The 22345-nt window shown below is 36.0% G+C and overlaps 1 protein-coding gene and 1 long non-coding RNA gene across 31 annotated transcripts; one reads left to right on the forward strand and one right to left on the reverse strand.

Annotated features, from left to right (window-relative positions):
* Positions 1 to 380: 380 nt before the first annotated feature.
* LOC116187306 lies at positions 381 to 2155 on the reverse strand. Its single transcript, XR_004152028.1, has 2 exons — positions 1999 to 2155; positions 381 to 572 (listed from the first exon to the last, which is right to left on the reverse strand). It is a non-coding gene; the product is annotated as an uncharacterized LOC116187306 (long non-coding RNA).
* A 10507-nt stretch (positions 2156 to 12662) lies between these two features.
* On the forward strand, positions 12663 to 22039 carry LOC116189047 (disease resistance protein RGA2-like). Of its 30 annotated transcripts, none has more exons than XM_031518569.1 (13): positions 12802 to 15703; positions 15832 to 15893; positions 15971 to 16088; positions 16308 to 16445; positions 16574 to 16856; positions 17029 to 17258; positions 17605 to 18735; positions 18943 to 19075; positions 19158 to 19718; positions 19995 to 20547; positions 20817 to 20955; positions 21116 to 21240; positions 21472 to 22039. In XM_031518569.1, exon 1 carries the CDS (start codon positions 14321 to 14323, stop codon positions 15665 to 15667), a length of 1347 nt encoding a protein of 448 aa, XP_031374429.1. In that variant the 5' UTR covers positions 12802 to 14320; the 3' UTR covers positions 15668 to 15703; positions 15832 to 15893; positions 15971 to 16088; positions 16308 to 16445; positions 16574 to 16856; positions 17029 to 17258; positions 17605 to 18735; positions 18943 to 19075; positions 19158 to 19718; positions 19995 to 20547; positions 20817 to 20955; positions 21116 to 21240; positions 21472 to 22039. The 30 variants fall into 30 exon arrangements, with proteins under 30 accessions (XP_031374432.1, XP_031374404.1, XP_031374429.1 ...); XM_031518566.1 differs by having other exon boundaries at positions 12803 to 15703; positions 15975 to 16088; XM_031518568.1 differs by having other exon boundaries at positions 12803 to 15703; positions 15832 to 16445; positions 19158 to 19237; ... (2 more) ...; positions 20451 to 20547; positions 21472 to 22012.
* The last annotated feature ends 306 nt before the right edge of the window (positions 22040 to 22345 follow it).

A 22345-nucleotide genomic window follows, 5' to 3' on the forward strand; every position in this document is an offset into this window, starting at 1 on the left:
ACCGCTCTCGGTTCAGGTTTTTGGGTCGGTTTACCTGAACTTACAATTAGAAAAATGAAAAGACAGAAATAACAGAGAATTAATATGGTCTCCGCTGATCTTGTGATGGTGTTGGTGAATCGGTGATGACCTTCCACGACCACACTCAATCCGACCATCTTTCATTATCGTCCTCTCCCTCACTCCCCCTCTCAATCGATCAAAATCTAAACAAAGCAGACAAAGAGGAAAAGGAAGAGGGAGTTTTAAGTGATATCACGACCCGAAATTTCAATAACATTTTTCCTAAAATTCTAAATTTTTCAAATCGAATATTAGTCCTAATTAAATTATAATATTTCCTTCAAGATCGGCCATAAATATATATAGAAAATCATACATCTCTAAAAAGATAAATATAACATATTTCTTACGACATCCCATGAGCAATTAAACAAAATCTTTCGGGTTGTAACTTATTACGAGTACTATATACATAGCTCTAATACTTGTAAAACATAAAGTTCTAGCTAACTATCTTCCATGCCAAACCTCGATATCAAAATGATTATCCGGCGCAGCCTCTAACTTATCTGAAAAATAATATGCAGAGTGTGAGCTGCATCATAGTGAGCACAAGATTTCACAGTAAAATGAACTACTATTAAATAAAAATATATTTTTAAATGACCAAAGATAACACTAGCATACCCAAGTCTGTCATTTAATTCATCAACACAACATGTTATACAATATATACAGATAATTACTAAATGCATTCTTAAACAATCAATTATCTTTATAATCATATAGTAATATTAGAATTAACCATTAACTCAGCATCACCTAATATTCATATACTGATTAAATCAAAATATTCTTCTTTAATAATTTATATAACTATAATATATTATTTCACAAAGGAATAGAGTACTTGTAGAAAACCTCTAGAAATATAGCAAACTGAGCCAACCCTTTAGAGTGCGGGGATTCAATCTCCACGACCCCTATTATTTGCAAGCATTAGATTAAATAATAAAAATATAGAAACATCACAAGGACTTCCAATACCTCCTGCAATCTTCTTTAGAGCCTATTATTTTCAATATGTCCTGATATATATATATATATATATATATATATATATATATATATATCATATTCATTATGTCAATTTCTCATCTATATCAAAACACTAGTTAAAACAATCTCCATAATTCTCATTTAAACAAACCCGATTGCTCTTTTCAATTTCAAGATAAATGAGAGACTCATAAAAGACCAAATACATACGAGCACCAAACCATATCAAAAGCTAAAGAAGACAACCATATATCCCAAATAAATAATTAAGTAAATTCCATCTTTAATTTACCAAACGGTCTAAACATCTTAGATAGGTACATCCACAGTCGCCTACACAATCAAATCAACACCAACACTATTTATCCCTTCCTTCTTCTTTACTTCCACTAACTGGTAGCTTCTAAATTGCCAACAAGAAGAATACAATCAAATCAACAAAGCCTGTGTCTCGTTCCCCTCTCAGTCCCTTTCCTCCTCGCTCCCTCTTTCCTCTCTTGCTACACTCTCAGCTGCCATGCCCCCATCATCCTCTCGACTCTTTGTTTCTTCTTCCTCTTCCATAACCCTAGCCCGAGCTCTCAATCGAGCTCACGTCCTTCTTCTCTACTCTGCTACATCTCGGGCAGAGCCCTCCCTCCCTCCCTCTCTCTTTCTCGCCTCCCTCCCCCCTCCCTATATGTTTCCTCATTTCCAATATCTCGTCATCAAAATTCACCTAAATAAGAACGCAATCAATTTCGAATATTCTTTATCTTGAATCTACAACCCATTAACTCAAAACAAAGGGATTCTAGTAGCTGTTCAGAAACAAGAACAAAACAGAGGAATTTTTGCTACGGTTGAAATCTGAAATTTTTTTTTCTCGTCTTTGTTCGGCTGATTTGTTGCGACCAGAGAGGGACAAAAAAGAAAGAACAGATAACTAACAAGCACCAGAGAAAGAGAGGTCGGAAGGGAAAAGGTGACCGCAAGGTGGGTTTTTCACAGACATGCACGGAGCTTCTTATGCTTCTGCAGGTTCCTCCCGCTTCCTCCTCTCCTCCATCTCTCTCATTGGGCCTCTGTGGTTTTATTGCAGCCGAAGAGATGAAAAAGAGAAGAAAGAGAACGAATATGAAGGAAAGAAATACGAGGCGGTGGAGAAGATTCAGGTAAGAAAATAATTGGGCGGGCTTGGTGGGTTTGGCCCAAACTAATTTAATAAGCCCACATATGCTTAAAATAAATTGTGTCTCAATATAAGTTTGTGTGTGTGTGAAAATGCTGGAGAATTACATAGAGAGAAAAATCTGAGTGTGTGTGTGTGTGTGTGTGTGTCTATGATTGTTAGCGAATGCGAAGGAGGAGGCGGAGGAGACCGAGGAGATGACTGTGACTGACGTCAGCGAAGATGGGAGAGGAGGAGGATCAAGGAAAGAGATGGACTAGTGATTTAACATTTATATATATATATATATTCAGGTCGGTTGGTAACCCGAGAACCAATAAAGGGGTTATAACCGGCCTGAATTTCAAAAAAGGTTTTTGGTTTGGGTTTTTGGTTTCGCATTACTCCGGATCGGATTGGTTCTGAGGTTGGTTCGGATTTGGTGACGAGCTTCACTTCTCAATCACTAGCATTTTTTTTATCATTTTCATCCCTTCTCTTTCGTTGTTTTTGTCCTCAAAAGTTTTCCATTTTCATCACTTAGGTTCTAAGGTCTCATTATCCATTACAATCGGCGGACGTGGCAATTTTTTAAATAAAAAGAAAAAATATTGTATATTAAAATAAAACAAAAATAGGAGACGGGAAGGGAGGGGGTGGGGGCGTTCCTGCCAGCCAGGGAGAGACTTCTATGTCATTGATCCAATATCATAGCTTGCAACACGTGAAATTAGTAAGTATTTTTTAGGGGAGTGACTGAATGCTCTTAAATGCTAGAAAATTCATATTCTGATCGACTGCTTCAATTCAAAACAGGACTGTGGACTTCGTATATGTACTCTAAACTTCAGCATATATGTATATATATGCACGGTTGTTAGGAAAAATCACAGACCTACTTCAAACTCGGGCTCATTCGCAACTTTAAAACTTAAACCAATGGGTTGCTAGATTACTGTCTCTTATAAACTTATGAATTTCTTCTCAACTATACCTCCAACATCTATCCTTACCATTTTCCATATAGGAGAGAAACCGTCCCGACAATTATCCCCCTTTTTGATTATGTGGAGGACTTCGAGCCGAACTTGGATACCAATTGCTAGGCCATTCACTAGCCATGAGTTCCACACTCGAGCCTTGGTGTGGTGTGAGTTTCCACGCATAGCGTGTGCACTTACTAAAGATCGTTACCTTGGGCTCTGGTACCACTTGTTAGGAAAAATTCACAGGCCTATTTCGGACTCGGGCTCATCCGCAATTCAAAAGCTTAAGTCAATGGGTTGCTAGACTATTATCTCTTATAAACTTATGGATTTCCTCTCAACTTTTCTATGTGGGACTACCTCTAACACCTACGCTCACCATTCTCCATATAGGAGAGAAACCGTCCCAACAATTCTTGGTTTGCCTAAAGTGACAGCCTATATTCTAGAAGATTCTGATTTCTACTAGAGGAGAATATTGCTATAGTATAATTTTTTTTAATTATTTATTATTTTCTATATTAACTTGACTCAGGAGCCTGTAGTTTTTTATTTCAGATTATTTCCTGGTCCAATTTTAGAAAAGTAATCTATATGAGTAGATGTCATTTTCCTATTCTAAAGTAAAGGGAGGTGTGTTCCCTCTACATATAGGCTATTCACTTCATTGTAAGAAGATATCTCACAAACTCTTATTGTTTAATAATACTTTGAGTTTTCCAGGACTCTTGGTTTTTCAGCGGGTTTAGACGTGTATTATTTCCTTCGAGTCTAAATTCGAATTTAGACGTAAGAAATCGTGATCTGCGCTGCATCAGTGACTTAGATAAACTTTATCTAAACCAGCATTTTCAGGGACAGCCTCTTCCTTTTTTGCCGTCAGCAAGCAGTGAGCTAGATAGTTCTTCTGAATTGTATCATCCTCCTCCAATGATGATCACCTGGTCAGCAAGCTGAAATATATATATTACCCATCATGTTCTATCATGTTCTGATAGACAAAAAAAGCTGTGTTAATTGGGGACCAAATAATGTAAGTTCCCGAGCCATGTCCTCTAGGAGTCTTTGTCACTAGTCTTGTGCCAGCTTGGATATTTGAGGTTCCATGTTTGCCTTGGGGAGACATTTGGAAGACATCGCTGAAGCAGCTATATTGTAACGCCCGCCTGGAAAAATCCGATATACGAGGAATTATAAAAGACGTAAACTATTCATGCATATCCTTAAATTCATAAAATTTACAAATAATGCAATATTACATTATTTTTCTGTAAATAATTCGTAAATATCAGTCGGAGTTGAACGGATAGAATACATGAAAATCCATTTATGTTTCGGTTGTGCAATCTAATAACTCTTAAACCTATAATAAGATCTGAAAAAAGAATCACGGGTAAGTTCGAGGAGAATCTAATAAGTGACAATGACCGATACTAGCTGGATCATGTATGTAAAATAATTTATCTCACAGTCGAACGGTTCAAAAAGTTATAATAATTGTGGAATCAAAATTCAAAATTCACACACATACATATAGATGCCTACGTCCACATTAGCTTGCGAGAAGGCCCATAAACATTAATCACATAGTCTATTGGAGAAGCCCAGATGGTAGCCAAATGTATCCATACACAATTAAAAGTTCCACAATTATCGATGCCAAATCAGAATCACATAATCAATAGCATTCATACATGACCCGAAATTTTACAAAATAATAAATCACAAAGTAATGTAGAGTTCATAAGAATATTTCTTTCAAACATACTTTTATTTCCCAATCACTAGTAGAAGTCACAATCACTTTCAATAAAATTTATAAAACCTTTGATTGCGTAGAATGATTCTTCAATTTTATTCAATTTTTAATACTAAATTTCTCTATGTCAAAGCCTATTCGGCTCCCCACTATTTCTAATTACCATAAACCCTCTCCCTCTTTATGGTTTTTATGCGGCAGAATGAAGGCAGTGGACTTATGATAAATAGGTTAATCAAAGACAAAATAAGTCGATTTGGTATAAAAGGAAAGTGGGGCGGTTGCCGGCTTTCCCGGTGGCCACCCTACCCCCACCCCCAGTTTGCCAGCCACTCCAAAGGTCTCCATCGACCTCAGGCATCAGGGTGGACACTGGCGAGGCCCAAACCCCCGATTTTTTAGATCCCACAGCCACAGCCAAGGCCCTGTTGGATTTGGGGGGATCGTCATTTTTGTAGGCTCCAGTGACCTCAAATTCAATGGTGTCCTCTTTTTCAAAGTTTCATCACGATGGACTCCTCTCATTTTCTTCCTTGATTATCATAAGCTTCAATCACACAAATCCCTGACCATCGGAACCCATCTGGAAATTCTGCAACTCAGAAACCTGACTGAGAGCAAGGAGAAGCTCATCACAAAGGAAGGCACGGTGCCACTTAGTAATCCTAATATTGCAGCAATTAGGCGGGATTTCCAACAGCTCAAGATCTTCTCCTCTTAGTTGTTATGATCTCGTTCCATATATGGACAGACCGAGCTAGTTGCCTCGACTTGACTCGGATCTTCTTGAACAAGTTTATTGAACCCGTACCGCAGTTTCAACCTACAGATAAACTTCCTGACCATTATATGCCTTGGTTGTGGGATCACCAAAATCGAGGGAGAGGCCTCTTCGGCGGTCACCACCCCGACTTGAGGTAGCCAATGGCCTTTGATGTGGCCAGCGAACTGAGGCGAGGTGTGGTATCTAGTGGGTGCTGGCGAGGCTGGCCGCCACCCCTCTTTCATGTGATCTCTGTACAATCTATATGCAATTGTAAATGTTAGGCCAATGCATAAGAAAATGACATGTAGGATGAAGCCTCCTATTGAGTGACTTTTGAATTCATAACCAATTAAAATGCAACAAATGGTGGTACGTTAATGTGCCACATCATCATAAAAATCCCAAGAATCTACCTCTGACATACTGGTAACTTTTTGAATTCTTTCATCACTATTTATATCAGGTTTGGATTATGAAAGCATATTATGAAAATAAAAAGTTGTTACATTCATCTTTATCTTCTTCCTATTTGATTTCTTAATTTAGAGTTGAGTAAGAAAAAATACTAAGAAGAAAAGACGTTCACGCAAAATAATAGTTAACATTTAAAAGCGATATGGTATTTTCAATCGCTAACATTAAAACAAAAATTTGACTTTTTAATAATATCACAGTTTGTTATGTTACTTTGTTGCTGACTTGCAAACGGGGCATCTCTGTGTTGCATAGGATAGAAGGCGATCCATTTTTCTTTTTGTCAATTTTTATTATATATTATATAATTCGTAATTAGAATTAAAAAATACATTATATTAGATATATATAACTGAGATAATATCAATTTTTATATTAAATTAAAAATCAAGAAAATAAAATATTATGTAAATCGAAAAATCTTCTTAAAAAGTTTCAATAATATTTTGTTACATCGATATCTTATAAAAAAATATTCATTTAATTTTAAAATTGAAAAGTTTGTTATTTATTAAACATTATGAAATTAGCAGTATCTCATCATAAATTAGAAAATTAGAAAAGTATTCTCTGTGATTCTTTGAATATGATTGTAAAATGTCTTTTAAAAACTTAAAAAAACTCAAAAAATTCTAGGAAATTCATTCATTGATCTCGATATATACTTGCTTTCTTTATATACTACTCATGGAGCCCATGCGTTGCACGGGAAAAATATTACATAATATACATTTTTAATTGTTTAAAAATCATAATAATTTACATACCATCAATAAAAATATATTACTAAATATATGCATAATGGTAATTTAAATTTACGAATAAAATGTAAAAAACCTATATTGAAGATATGTAAAAAGACATCCTCTAATTTGCATACATAACCACATTTTTTATTCTAAATTTTGACGTGATATATATATATATATATATATATAATTAGAGAACCCAAAAATTTCATCTAACAAATCAATCATTCTAGACGTACATAAATGACAAAAAGAAAAATAAATAATTGAAAAACTCATTGTAGACATACTTTTTGGAAAATTCAACTATAATTTTAATATATACCAAGAAAAAAATTCAAATCACAATATATTACATACATACATAATGAAATTTAATGAAAAAAAGATTTTTTTTTCATAAGAACATAGGTAGACGTATATAAAAGATAAAAGTGAAAAAAAATGATATTGGTTTATCACGGTTTTCATATTTTCGAGATCGGGAATTCGAAGTGAAACAATAATAAGCAAAAAATTAAACGGCACCTTGTGGTTTATTTATAATGTATTATGTAGAATCTAGAAAGAATATAATCTTATTTTTTAAAAAAATTAAATATGATTCATATATCTATAAGTGTGATGATTCCTATATGAATTATAATATCTCATTAAAGATATTTGTAATTTCTAAAAATTTATTAAAAATAGAAAATTTAAAAAAAACTCAAAAATTCGAAATTTAAATATGATTCATATATCTATAAGTGTGATGATTCATATATGAATTATAATATCTCATTAAAGATATTTGTAATTTCTAAAAATTCATTAGAAATAAGAAAATTTAAAAAAACTCAAAAGTTTGAGATAATTCCATTTAGAATCGAGCGTTCTGAGGCCACCTAGCCGACCTCGCCATAATTCTATTTATATTAGATTAAAATTAAAAAAATAATGACTGATCACGGTGAAAATCTTTTATCATATATATATATATATATATCTATCTTTAAAAAATTAAACAAAATTCTTTTATTAAAATTAATATATAAAAATTATCATATATTATATATATCTTTAAAAAATGAAAACAAAATATTTTTATTAAAAATTAATATAAAAATTAAGAAACTAAAAAATTCGAGAAAATTTCATTCAGAAGTAGAGCCCTTTAAAGACAGCTGGCCAGGTCCCATAAAACTTCCCTTATAATATATATATATATATATATATATATATATACATATACATATACTAAAGCCAGACACGCAATACACTCGATGTTACTTAAAACGTCTAATGAAATTAAAAAGATTAATTAAAAGTGAATTTGGAGTATTACTGAAAGAGAAAGAAAATTAAGAGAGATGAGAGAGAGAGGGGGGAACAGAATTGGCAACTAGAAGTTGAATTTTAAAATTACTTAGGGCCTGTTTGGTTTCAAAATTTTATTTTAAAATCACAATTCTAACTTAACTCTATCCACTACAAAACAAAATAACTCATACAAAGTCAAAGAGTGGGCCCCATTTATACCACTTTTTTTCACAACAAAACAACATAATTCATTCAAAGTCAAAGGGTGGGCCCCATTTTTTCCACTCAAAATCAAAATCAAAATCTGATTTTAAAATCCTACTATGAAACCAAACGCAACCTTAGTTATTCATCATTTCCTTTTAATTTAAGGTCACTTTAGAATAATCAGTGATGGTTACATACATATCTATATTTATATAAAATCGGATTAGAAAAAAGATCTTGAAGACAACTTATTTCAAAAATTGATTGAATAAAGTATTAACACAAATAAAAAAAATCCCTCATAAAATCTGTCTTCAAAATTTTAAAAAATCTTTTTTAAAAAAATTTTTAAAAAATTCAAAAAAAGGAAAAATTCCATTTAGGATCTCGACGTTCTGACGCTAACAGGTTGCGCCTACCATGTTTTTGCTTTCATATATACTAGTCATGGATGTCATACATTGCATGTGAAATAATGTGATTCATTTTTCTGTTTTGACAATTTTATTACATATCATATGCGTATTTTGAATTGTTACAAATCGTAATCTACAATCATTAAGAATCTATTATATCATATACATATATATGACTTATATTCAATTAGAAAATAATTTTATTTTATGATAATAAAATATATTTTAAAAGTAAAAAAGTTATTTTGTAAAAATTATTATAAAATTAGTAAAACAAAAAATCTTAATTCCATTTAGTGATTGATATTAGAAAAATTAATAAATTGCCACATGTTAATTTCCATTATTCAATATTAAGAATTAGGAAAACTCCAAATCATTTTTGAATTTTCAAATTTAGAATTTTTTGATTTATTAAATAATTATGTAACTATCTGTATCTCGTTAGAAAATTAGGAAATTATTTATCTGGATCTTATGATAAAGCATCTTTTGAAAATTTTAAAAAGATATTAAAAGCTTTTATAAAAGTTAGATAACATAAAAATCGACAAAATTCCATTTTGCAACCGGACGTTTTAAGGCCATCTAGTCGGATCCATGATGTTCTCGATCTCTTATATACTATTCGTGTAATCCGTGCGTTGCACGGCTGGTATGTGATCCATTTTTCCATTTTGTCAATTTTATTATATATCATACACTGTTATAGATTGTAATCTACAGTTAGTAAGAATGTTGCATTGGATATGTATGACTAGTATTGAATTAGAAAAAAATTCATTTTTGTTCGGATCAATGTCATAATATATCTTTTAAAAATTCAAACAATCGTGCTTGTTGTAAGTTACTATAATTAGGAAAACTACAAAAGTGAGAAAATTCCATCAGTAAGCGATATTAGGAAAATTGATAAAATTCCAATATGTTAATTTTCAATATTTATATTAATAACTAGAAAACTTGAAAATCATTTTTATAATTTTTAAAAATTTAAAAATTTGTGATTTATTAATTAAATATTATGTAATTAACATGGCATCTCATCATAAAATTAGGAAAATATTTAGTATTATTCAGATCTTATGATAAAATGTAAAATCGGAAAAAAATTTATACGGTAAAAATCGATAAATACACATAAATTTCCATATCAATAAGAAATACTCATAAAATTACAATCTTGATGCGCCCGACAAAATGCCACAGTTCCATCGCCTTTTTGTCATGTAAAACAACTAAGAGAATATATTTGGAAGGTGAACTTGACGCTCAGTGAATAATCACAACCTAAATTAGCCGAATTATAGCATGTGTTCAGTAATATCATAAAAATATCGTCGAGACATTCAGAACTCAGATCTTTCCCGTGTCCTTCCCAGCTCCCGACCATAATGGTGGCTCCACACTGGCAGCCTCTCTTCTCCAGGCAGTCATTTCCTATTATTTGGCTTACGACTGGCTCAAGGCGCTACAAGACTTACCAATTTCCATCAATCTCAATTCCAATCTCAAAATCTAGCTATCTCATTTTCAAATATTGTAATCGATCGTAAAAATATATGAATGATCCGTGATACTGACATGGTCATGACAATACAGTTCTAAATAATTAATTATAATCATGATGAAATATCAGATTAGAAATAGGTTACTCACTTTAACAAGCCCCTCGAACATTAAAACATCGAAATCCAATAGTTTGCTATTTTCTATTTTTTCCACTCAAAACTCCATACCTCTCTCTCTCTCTGAATGTTTGGCCGAATTGATGCAAATGATCAAGAAGATTGAGAAAAACAATCTTAAATAGTAAAAAGTATGGCGGTGACAGCTTCTGTGGTTAAGAAGAAGTTGATAAGTGGAAAGTTAATTGACAAGTGTTAAATTTATAAGCAGTGGCAGTAGAAAAGCTAATGAGAATAAGAGAGCTGTGAGTTGGCTAAGCTAAAAGAAAAAAAATTGGGTGGATGCTTGTTCTTAAAAAGGAAGAAAACTTATTTATATTTAATTAAATAATGTTAACATTTAACCAAAAATTCAATAAACAAAATTGTAATTCATGTACGTCAAAAACATGCATAAGTAGGTGTAAAAAATTTCAGGATGTTACATAAAATATATTCAAAAAATTTAGAAAATTATTAAAAAATTTCTAGAAATTAAAAACTTAGAAATTTGAGAAAAAACTTAAAAAATGTAGAAAATGTTGTTCGGTGATTAATATTAGACAAAAGTGATAAAATTCTAACATGTTATTTTTGTAATATTCAATATTAACAATTCAAAAACTTCAAAAGTTTGTTATTTATTAATTATTATGTAACTATCAATATATTATCAGAAAATTAAGAAAGTATTCCATTTTATTCGGATCTTACTACAACGTATCTTTCGAAAATGTAGTATTAAATTTATCTATAAAAATTTAAAACTAAAAAAATCGAGAAAATTTCACTCAACAATTGAGTGTTCTTTAGTTGGGCACACCATATTTTTGCTTTCATAGATATAGATATAGATATAGATATAGATATAAATACAGATATAGATACATATATAGAGACAGTTATTGGTATAGATATAGATATAGTTATAGATAAAATTTTCAATTTTATTTTTTAATCTAGTTTTTCATTCCATAATATTTCTAAATTGTTAATAAAATGATAACGCCCATACTCAAACATTTTCCAATATGTTGTGGACTCATTTTTTGGTTACAAGGAAAGTTCATGGACTTGGTACAATTAATTAAAAATTATAAATATCTAATAAATGGACATAGATAGTCCCATTTAAGTATCAAATCTAGAATCTCTTGGTTACTAAGTGAGAATGTGCGTTCTCGTGCTACATCCTCTATAATATTAACGAAAATATACATAATGGCCTTAAAGAGAAAAGTTGCCAGAATGTTTTGGCTTCATTTGGTACCTTTCCCTATTCTAAATTGGTCAAGTGAAACTGGAATGAAAGATCGATGAATATCGCGATGGACTTTGCCTTTCTATTGAGTGAAGCTTCATAAAATAAAATAAAAAGACGTGTAAAAAAATTACAGAGGAGAGAGAACATTCTTATTATTGTCCTAATATATGTGACATAACGAGAAAAATGGGTACAAAATATTGGCATATGCTCTCGCTTAATAACCTAAAGGTTTCGGATTCGATTATCATAGTATGGACTATTGGTGCTCCATTATTAAGATTTTTATTTTTTTTATACTAAACACATGAGCCTCTTTTATAACCGGAGTATATGTGCCTTGAATATAGTTGCATTATATTAACATAGAAGGAAATTAATAATTAAGATGAGAAATTATTTCATTGGATTTATATTAGTTCTTTTTACTTATATACATTATATATATGTATATATGCAGACTTTACAATACGTAGCAATTAAATTGTTGTCCAATAAAGAAATTACCAGCTGTAAGAAAGTACCATGATTATTTCTTAGCGACATATGTATGAAGAAAGATTTTTAGTGATTTTAAATTTTAAATTTAACAAAAAATATATATCATCTAAATATAATATATTTCTTCAGGTCACTTCCAACATTAGTTTACTTAATTAAGAATTTACATAAACTATATAGGATGATTGGAGCCTACATTACAACGAGGAACTCGATAAGATCATAAGAAAATTAACCTCTTGAGCAAAAAATAAATAAGAAAAAATAAAAACCTCAGTCCGCCTTAGTTTGATGCGAATATGTGCTATCCATGTTAGCAAAAACTAATATATGTTTTAATAACGATTACATGAAAAAGCGATCCAATTATAGTCTATATAATAAGACTATAATTGGATCACATGATTTAGACTGACAAGACAAAATGGGAGGAAATAGTCAAAGGTCATGAAAGGTTCTTCCTCTCTCCCTTTTTCCCATCATAATGTAATATTTATTACTGAGAGGTGCCATAATCGAGATCAGATCTAGCTTAGCTTGTTTAAGTTTCTCCCTGCAGTCGTCTTCTTTACCAGTATTGAGAGATCTAGCTATCTAGTTCAAGTTTCTCTCATTCCGTCTTAATTCTTCCATTGATTATCGATCTGTAGGCAGCGACTATGGCTGAACTGATTCTCGGGCCCGTTGTGGAGTCCATCACCGGACATCTCCTTTCCCTCGTCTCCCAGGAGATCGGACTAGCGCGTGGTGTCAAAGTTGAGCTCCAGAAACTCCAGAGTACTGTCTCTGCTATTGCTGCCCTGCTTTGTGAGGCTGAGAAGAGACAAGTCCAGGCTGCAGACGTGAAGGACTGGCTCAAGAAGCTGGAAGATGTGGTTTACGATGCTGATGATCTGCTGGATGACTTCTCCGCTGAAGTGTTGCGTCGCAGTAGCGTGGTGGGAGGAGGTAATCGGATCCTGAATGAGGTCGGTATCTTCTTCTCCTGTTCTAACCAGCTCGTTTATGCCAATAAGATGGCTCATCGAGTCGAGCATATTAGGGAGAGGATCGACGCCATTTACAAAGATAGGGTCCAGTTTCAGCATGAGGGAAACAGTAACCTTGGGAGTTTGGTGGAGAACCGGGTCACGCCAGAAACTTATCCCTATGAGCCACAACCTTATGTGATTGGAAGAGATAAGGACAAGATGAAAGCTATCGAGTTCTTACTTAATCCTGGTTTTGAGGAGAATGTTTCCATCCTCCCAATAGTGGGTTTTGGTGGCCTAGGGAAAACGACACTGGCAAGACTCGTATTCAATAATGAGAGAGTGAAGGAATACTTCGAATTGAAGCTCTGGGTTTGTGTGTCGACCAATTTCGACGTGGAGGATATTCTGAGGAAGATAGTAAGAGAATGCATTGGTAGCCTCAACATGAATGAATTGAGAAACTTGCTTGGAGAAGAGCTCGATGGAAAGGATGATATGATGAAAATGTCACGGGATCACATTCTGGAAAAGGTACTTGCAAAGCTCGCCAACGTGGATGAGTTGCAAAGAAAGCTAAGGGAAGTGCTCGATGGAAAAAAGTTTTTACTTGTGTTAGATGATGTGTGGAATGAGGATCGGTGCAAGTGGTTGAAACGATTACCAAGAGGCATTACAAAGTTGGTCAATCTAAGGCAGCTTATTCTGAGTGGATGTCGTAATCTGATACATATGCCAAGAGGAATTGAGAAGTTGACTAGTCTACAAACGTTAGATATGTTCGTGGTTGGGGGGGGGGGGGTGTGAATGAGTTAAGTAGACTAACCGGATTGAAGAGTAAAGAACTGACTATTCAAGGCTTGGATAGAGTGGGGAGTATCTCGAGCGAGGTATTAGATGCCTCGTTCTCAATAGAGAACTTGGCTTTTCAATCTTTGAAACTAGTGTGGGGTTATTTGCCACTAGTGTCAGAAGAAGAGGTTTTGGAGAGACTGCGACCCCATCCAGATCTGAGGGGATTGAGTATAATATTTTACGGTGGTGTTATGTTTTCATCGTGGGTTTCTCAACTGCATAGACTAGTCCAGATTGAGATTATCGATTGTGATAAATGCAGCCATCTACCACCTCTAGATCAGCTCCCTTTCCTCAAAAAAGTCTCCTTGCAGAAGATGATAAATTTGGAGAGCATCGAATTATGGGAGAGTAGTGGCGGCCAGGAGGACAAGGAGAGTGGGATGCCGCAGTCTAATAATAATTTCTTTCCATCCTTAGAAGAAATAGAGCTGAGGTGGTTGCCTAAATTCAGGGGATGGGAGAGGAGGACGAGCACCCGAATTGAACGAGAGGCGGATGATCATTCTTCTTCTTCTTCGTTATTAATGCTCCACACGTTCTCTGACAAGGTCAAGGTCTCCATAGAATATTGCCCAGTATTCTCTTACGCGCATGGTCAAAAGCTACGACAACTGGGGGTAACCACGAATAAACAGGTACAGATGTTGCTGAGGGATGCATCTCTAAGCCAAGATCCAACCCCCGTCCTTACTGTAGCGCCAATTCCACCATCGATGATGACTATGACCGCTGTGTCTTCTAAATCTCTCTCCACGCTGACGCAAATCATTTTCAGTGGAATGGAGGATGCAGAGGACTTCCCTGTGGAGTTGTTTCGGTCCCTCCCGTCTCTCCAGTCTCTTGTAATCAGCGAATGCAATCGCCTGAAAGCTCTCCCTGTAAGGGCAATCCTCCAATACCTACCATCCCTTGAGATGCTGGAAATTTCTTCGTGCGAAGAGCTTGATTTATCAATGGATGAAGATAGTCATGATGGTGTTGAAGAGGGCATGAACAATCTGCAGCTGCAGGGCCATCTTCGACTTCGCGATATCAAGATCAAAAGAATTCATAAGATGGAGGCCTTGCCTGGGTGGTTCCAGTACCTCTCCAACCTCGAAAATTTAGAGATTATTCTTTGCCGTGGATTGAAGTCTCTGCCAGGAAGACTGATTCTTCCGCTTCTCACCAAACTCGTGTCGTTGGAGCTATACAGCTGTCCGCAGCTTGACTTCTCAGGGGAGTCAGGAAATCAACTAGGCATGCCTAATTTGCAATCCGGCGAACCCACTAAACTTCGGGATTTGGAATTTCACTGGATTGATAAAATGAAGACTCTCCCCTGGTGGATGCAGCACCTCACTAACCTTGAAGAGTTAATTATCGGTGGCTGCGGCAATCTGAAGGCTTTGCCTGAGTGGTTTCCCAATCTCACCTCACTCAAAGTACTTAGAGTTTATGGTTGCGGGAAGGAGCTGCCAAGAAGGTGCAGAAGGAATACTGGAGAGGATTGGCCTAAGATTTCTCACATCCAGTATGTAGATGTAGACAATTAGTCTGGTTCATTCAAACTCCTGGCCATCTTATCAAAGGTAAATACGCTTCTCATGTCTTTGTACAATTCACCCGTTTAATTGATGCTTCCATCGAGAGTTCAAATTGTTGTCTGTAGATCTCTGCGATTAATCTAATCAATTTTTGCCTTTTTATCCCTGGATAGACGGATAAGCTTTGTCACTTGTTAGTTTGCTGGATGGAGAGCTCTCTTGGGGACAGAATAGTGTAACCTCCTGAACTATGTTATTTCCATTTTTTTCGTGCTGTATTTCGCTCGCACTCATTGAACCTTGTCAATGAAGCCAGTTTTGAAGGCACCAGAGCAGACAACCCATTAGTCCTCTCCCCGCCGTGCCATCATCTGACAACATTACTACATCAATTCTCATGTTATTCTATGATGTAGTCATCATTAATGGGGTATTGTTCTTGCACGCAAACATATGAATGGAACCTTTGAGATCCTCCTGGTTTTCGAACTCTGATCTTTTGTCAAAGTGCACCTGAAGCAACCCGGCTAGCTGAAGAAACTAGCTCCCGGGGTCATCCCAGCAATGTCAGTTCTGCAGTTCTGCTGTAGGATAGGATATGGTATCTGAAGATAATATTTCTCCTTTTCTTCTCTTTTAACCTTCACAGAAGCAAAGATAGGATCCAATTCTGCTTCAGTCTCTTTGCTGTTCAGATGTGAGCTCTATCATTCTTCCTCTTGGAAGGAGACAACCTTTCCAAGTTTTCAGCAGCAGAACTGTGAATCCATATTCAGAGGCATCGAAAGTATGAAACTTTGGATGAAGATCAGTTGATGCTTTTATTTTTATGGAGGGATCGCATAATTTATGTAACTCTTCTGTCATTACTCCAAACCGCAGCACTCATATGGGTTCTGATGTTTCCTCTTTCAGTTATTCATGAAGCAAGTGTACGAGCCTTTCATGAATATTTCCTTCCGGGGGCGTCCATTTCACTTTTGCTGAAGTGAGCAATTATCAGGAGGTTAGGAGCTGTTTAATCATTCATGCACTGCTGCTTCAGACGGTCTTCAACATGTCCAAGAATCTACGGAAACTCCACAGACTCACCCAACTTATAAGAATCTGATCAAAGCAGATAGTGGACTTCCTATGTCTTCTGAACTTCAGCATATGTACAGTGCTGGATAAATTTTATCCTAATCAGTATTTCCAGGTACAGCTTGTTCTTTTTTCCCGTCTGTAATTCTTCGAATTTGAATCTTCTCCTTCTACGATGATCATGTGGTCAGCCCGCTGAAAGGAATTTCATAATTTGTTTCTCCCTTTATGTTCCTGATGGACGAAAGAGCTTTGTCACTTATATGGTGGCTGGAACTGTTGTTTAGTTGAAGGCACGAGCTGAGATATTTCAGTTTGCCTTGGGGAGACATTTGGAAGGCATTGCTGAAGAAGCTTTATCATAATGAAGGCAGAGTGCTCTGGAGCTTTACGCCTTTGTTTGTATGGAGGGAACAGATGAGGTGCAGAAGGAATACCAAGGTGGAGCGCCCTAAGATTTCTCACATCCAAGATGTGTATATAAGCCGAAGCAGGTCCTCTCTCACTGCCTCCAAAGGTCAATAAATTCCCCATCCTCGTTATTTCATTCTTGCTTAGATATTTGTACAGTTTACCCGTTTAATACTTGCATTGCTTTCATTTTACTGACTCTCCATGGTAACTTTGTCTGTGAGTTGAAACTTTGTCTCTGTCTCCATGCTGACGGTACTTCCTGTAAGCTGTCGAGATTATTTAATTTGTCTTCATCTTTCTGGTCTAGTTTCTGAAAGGGGGACAGGGTGAATTGCTGATATTGCTGTAATAAATATATCCACCATACCATCATGTAACAACATCACCGTGTCAATTCTGGTCTTATTCTATGATGTAGCCAAATCATTAATGGGATATTGGTCTTGCAGGAAATTATTTATATGATTGGATGCTGAAGTAAAGAAATGACTGACACTGCATGGAGCCTCCATTACAGGATGGTTCGTAGAGGCTTAACCTTTTCTTTGGGTTCTCTTTGATTTTTCATCAAAGGTCCACCTAAAGCAACCCGACTAGCCACAAACTAGCTGCCAGTCTCATCCCATCTCTGTCAGTCCTAGAGGCTGCAAAATGAAGAATGCCCCTTTCATTCCCAACTTCTCTCAACGATCTTCACATGTGCTTGCCAGTAAACTGCATGTCCTCATTAAGGATTGCCCGCTCCTCCTCCCATCCCTTCTCTGTAAACCATTTTTGTCACTGTTATGTATTACGGTGGAACTTCTATATCTTGATGAAAGGACTGAGTTGGTACTTATATAAGGATAAACATAGTGGTTTGCCCTCATGCGACTCTACTTCGATATCTTTGCCTCATTTTTCATTCTTTATCAGATATTAACAACTGTTTATCCATGCAAGTAACGTATTCTTCACAAGCAATGACCTCATCTTTATACTATACATTTTTATTGTGGAAACGGGGTCAATACAAGAGGAGTACTAATGTGATGGATGAATGCGTCCACAACATGGTTCTGGAGATAGTCCATGCACTTGTAAGTTGATTATTAGGTCCCCTAAATTAATACGTAGCTGAGTATGTAAGGGAATGTTCCACCTCCTTTTCTGTAACTAGCAAGGGTGTAGATGACGACACTGCGATAACGTTTATAACTTACTTCGTTCTAACAGATTGGAATGTTCAGATCTAATACCTCAACTTACTCTGTTTTAACAGAGCAAGGTCCTTAATTTCTGATATGCGGGACATTTCAGATCAAGGTGGCTTGGCGGGCTCAGTGTGGGTCTCACTCATGTGTTTTCTCTTGAACCTTTTCTCAGTGGCTTTACGTGATTAATCCCTCAACGTGCATGTTCCTGTTCCGTTTTGGATGTTTTGGAATATTTAGGATCTTCCCTCTTTTGGGTGAACTTATACTCACAACGCTGTTAAGATGTAGCACTAGCAGCTCTATCAAATCCTTCCTTTCGGAAGGAGACAAGGGTTCGGAGCTGTCCGCAGCAGAACTGTGACTTCAAATTGAGAGGCTTCAAAGGTATGGAATTTCCAATGAACATCAGTGACACTTTTATATTTATGGAGGGTTTGATGATTTATGCAACTCTTCTGTTGTAAATCTGAATGCCAGCACTAGTAAGGCTTCCGTTGTCTCCGCTTTCAGTTATTGAACGAAACAATTGCACAACCCTTCACGAATATTTTACAGGCCCGTATTTTAATCATTCACACGTTGCTGCTACAGTTATCTCATGGAATGGATGCTGAACTATTAGATGTGACAAACACTGCCTTGAGCCAATGAGACCCAGCACAGGATCATCCAGACAGGCGCTTGGATGTTATCATTCCAATCACAGTTCATGACCCGTGATATAGTAAGTTTTTTCTAGGGAAGTGACTGAATGCTCTAAAATGCTAACAAATTCATATTCTGATTAGTCACTTCAATTTAAACAGGATAGTGTACTTCCTATATATCCGAGCTTCAGCATATATATAGTGTGCTGGATAAAATTTACCTTAATCAGCATTTCCAGGTACGACTTGTCTATTATTGCCATCTATAATTCTTAGGATTTGAATTATCCTCCTTCGATGGTGATCATATGTTCAGCATGCTGAAAATAATTTCATATACATACATACATACATACATATATATATATATATATATATATTTTTTACCTTCATGTTCCGATAGACGAAACAGCTGTGTATTGTGTCTGGCGCCTCTCCGCTTTCACTTATTCAATGAAACAAGCAGACAAGCCATTCTGTCTGCTCAATTTCACGTTTGCAAAGCTAGCGACTCGCAATAGATGGGATCCAATCATGCAATAGTCTCAATGCCATTCACACTTGCTGCTAGCTGTCATTGCTGCACCATTATCAGTTGACAACTTGCCAGATGAAAGTCCTCACATCAGCAGATCATTCATGCATTACTGCTACACAAGAAGGTCAGAGTCGAGGGACTTGACAAACAACCATCTCCAGCTAGCCCGAGATACTAACGAGGTTATACTCTAAAGCTTCAGTATCATTTCTTTGTTGGCTGTCTTTGTACTTTGAGTTTTATACATGACATGGAAACTCTTCTTCGGGGACTTACCTACCTAATCAGAGTTAGAGCTAGTCGAACAATATTTTTCTTAAATAGAGTCAAGCCTTCATGGGAACTGCTTTACTAAATGAAACGTTTTTCCCTGAAGATTATGAGATCACCAAACAGTTCAGTCGACTACCAATTATCGTTGTTACTCATCAATGCAATATCATTTATTGGTCTTGCAGGCAGTCATTGGATGGATGCAGCATGCAACAAACACTGCATGAAGCCTCCGACACTGGATGATTCACAAAGGCTTGAATGTCAGCATGGGGCAGATTAATATGGGATCGGTGGCAGGGTCCTTAATCAGTCCCCTATTCTGGGATGTTTTAGAGAAGTGGCTTGGCGGGCTAGGAAGGGGGTTCGGTAAAGACTTTCCTCCTTGAACATTTCATGTTGGTTCGAACATCTTTCATTCTGACTTTTAAGCTCTCTTCGCCTGCCACAACCATGAGAACCAGTTAAGAATTGCGCACTCCTCCTCTCTTCCCCCCTCTCTAAACCATTGTGTCTTCATTTTAACCTGTCAATATCCACCCCAACAGAAGGATCATGTTCCGCAAATTTAAAGCAGGGCGGTTAGTTCCTGTAAGCTGTCGAGACATTAATTCCAATCTTGCAAATTCATATCCCCGTAGAGTTTCTGAAAAAGCGGGAGAGGTGCATTGCTGTTTTGTTGTATCAACTTCCGAACTTCAGCATATATGAAGAGGGTTTCAATAATAGCATTTCCAGGTATGGCTTCTTCTTTTGTCAGCATCTCTTAACTTTTTTGGATTAAAATTCGTTTGTTCGATGATTTTCACATGGTTAGTACAAGGAAGTAATTTGATAATTTTTAATTCATTTTCTGATAAGATGGAAAAGCTTTGTCACTTGCTTGGTGACTGGAGAGTTGTTCTTGATGACAAAAAATTTGTAACCTGCAGACTTCCGAACCATCTTTTACGAGCTTTCCGAACTTTATTTTGCTTGCACTCATTGCTTCTTGTCAATGGATCTAGTTCTGAAGACACCAGCTGAGCTATGTGAAGTTTCATCTTTGCCTATGGGGAGTACAATTTACGACTTCAATATCCTGAAAATTCTACTGGCTTACTCAACTCGTCAGAGTCTCATTGGAACAACCATTTCAAAAATTATGTAAGTGCAAAATTGTTCACTTTTCTCTCTGATTCTTTGCAAGGTGGATGATGGAGAACAAAAAATGCCGTTTGTTTAAAGTGGTTTCTTTTATATGCAAAAAGTAGCAACTCCCAACAGACAGAATCCAACCCCATGAAATATTCTCGATGCCATTCAGATACGCTGCTAGCAGTCCGTGCTCTGAAGGTATAAAACCGTTCCAAGTTGTCTGCACCGGAATCAGTTTACAGCTTGCCAGATGAGTAACAGCGGTTTCCACTTAGTCCGAGATAGCGTATCGAGGTTACACTCTACAGCTTCAGCCTCCATTTTCATCTTTCTTTTTGCTGTCTGTTAAATTCCTAAACATTCTGAGCTAGTTAAACAATTTCTTTCCTAAATATAGCCTGCCAGGAACTGCATGACTGAATGAAGCATTCTTTTCATGAATATTGTGTGATTGTCAAATTGTTCAGTCCGCTTCTTAATAATCGTTGTTACTCATCAATTCAATACCGTTTATTGGTGTTGCAGGAAAATTTATTGGAGGGTTGATTTCCTATATAGTATAGCAACGGACACTGCATGAAGCCTCATACAGCGGCATGATTAATCCACAAGGACCTGGATGTAAGCACGGGGAAGATTAATATGGGATCGGTAGCAAGTCCTTCAAAGTTAATCCTGTATTCCGGATGTTTAGAGAGCAGTGACATGGCGGGCTAGGAGAGGGTCTGTTACGGACCTTCCTCATACTTTTCTTGTCGGTGTGAACCCCTTTCATTCCCGACTCGTTTAAGCTCTCTTCATCTGCCACGAATGTGTGAACCCTTAAGAATTGCTCACCCCTCTGCTCTTCCCGCTCTCTCTTAAAACATTTCATCATCTCATGTGACCTGTCAGTATCCATCCCAGAGCACCGTATTCCGCCTCACCTTATTCCAAATGTTTGTACTTGGCATTCTTATTGTAGCTTAATCGTTGAAAATCCCATATAACTTTCCCTTCCATCTCCTCCCTTTTTATCGGTTCAAACAGAGGCTTTATCTCATGGTTTGCAAATTTTGGTCCTTCAGTTTGTCCCTATTCACATAATTCCGTAGCTGTGTTCTGTAAATGGTGCCAAAAGAATGGATCCTGAGATACACTAAACTGCAAACTGAAAATTGGCCATTCCAGTGGAAATATATCGCTGAATCAATTGTCCCCTTGCTTTTGGCGAGGCTCGACCTTCTCTGGGCGACCCACGGTCCTTCTCTCTGTCTTTCCCGACCCTCTCTCTTCAACTTCCCTTTTATATTCTTTTTAACTAGTTGATGACCCGCGTGTTGTGCGGGCGCAATTGAATAATTTTTTGTTGATACTAATCTAAATAATTTTATACGTTATGTATAAATATAATTTAGTT

The sequence above is a fragment of the Punica granatum genome, chromosome 8 (genome assembly GCF_007655135.1).
Source record: "Punica granatum isolate Tunisia-2019 chromosome 8, ASM765513v2, whole genome shotgun sequence".
NCBI lineage: Eukaryota > Viridiplantae > Streptophyta > Magnoliopsida > Myrtales > Lythraceae > Punica > Punica granatum.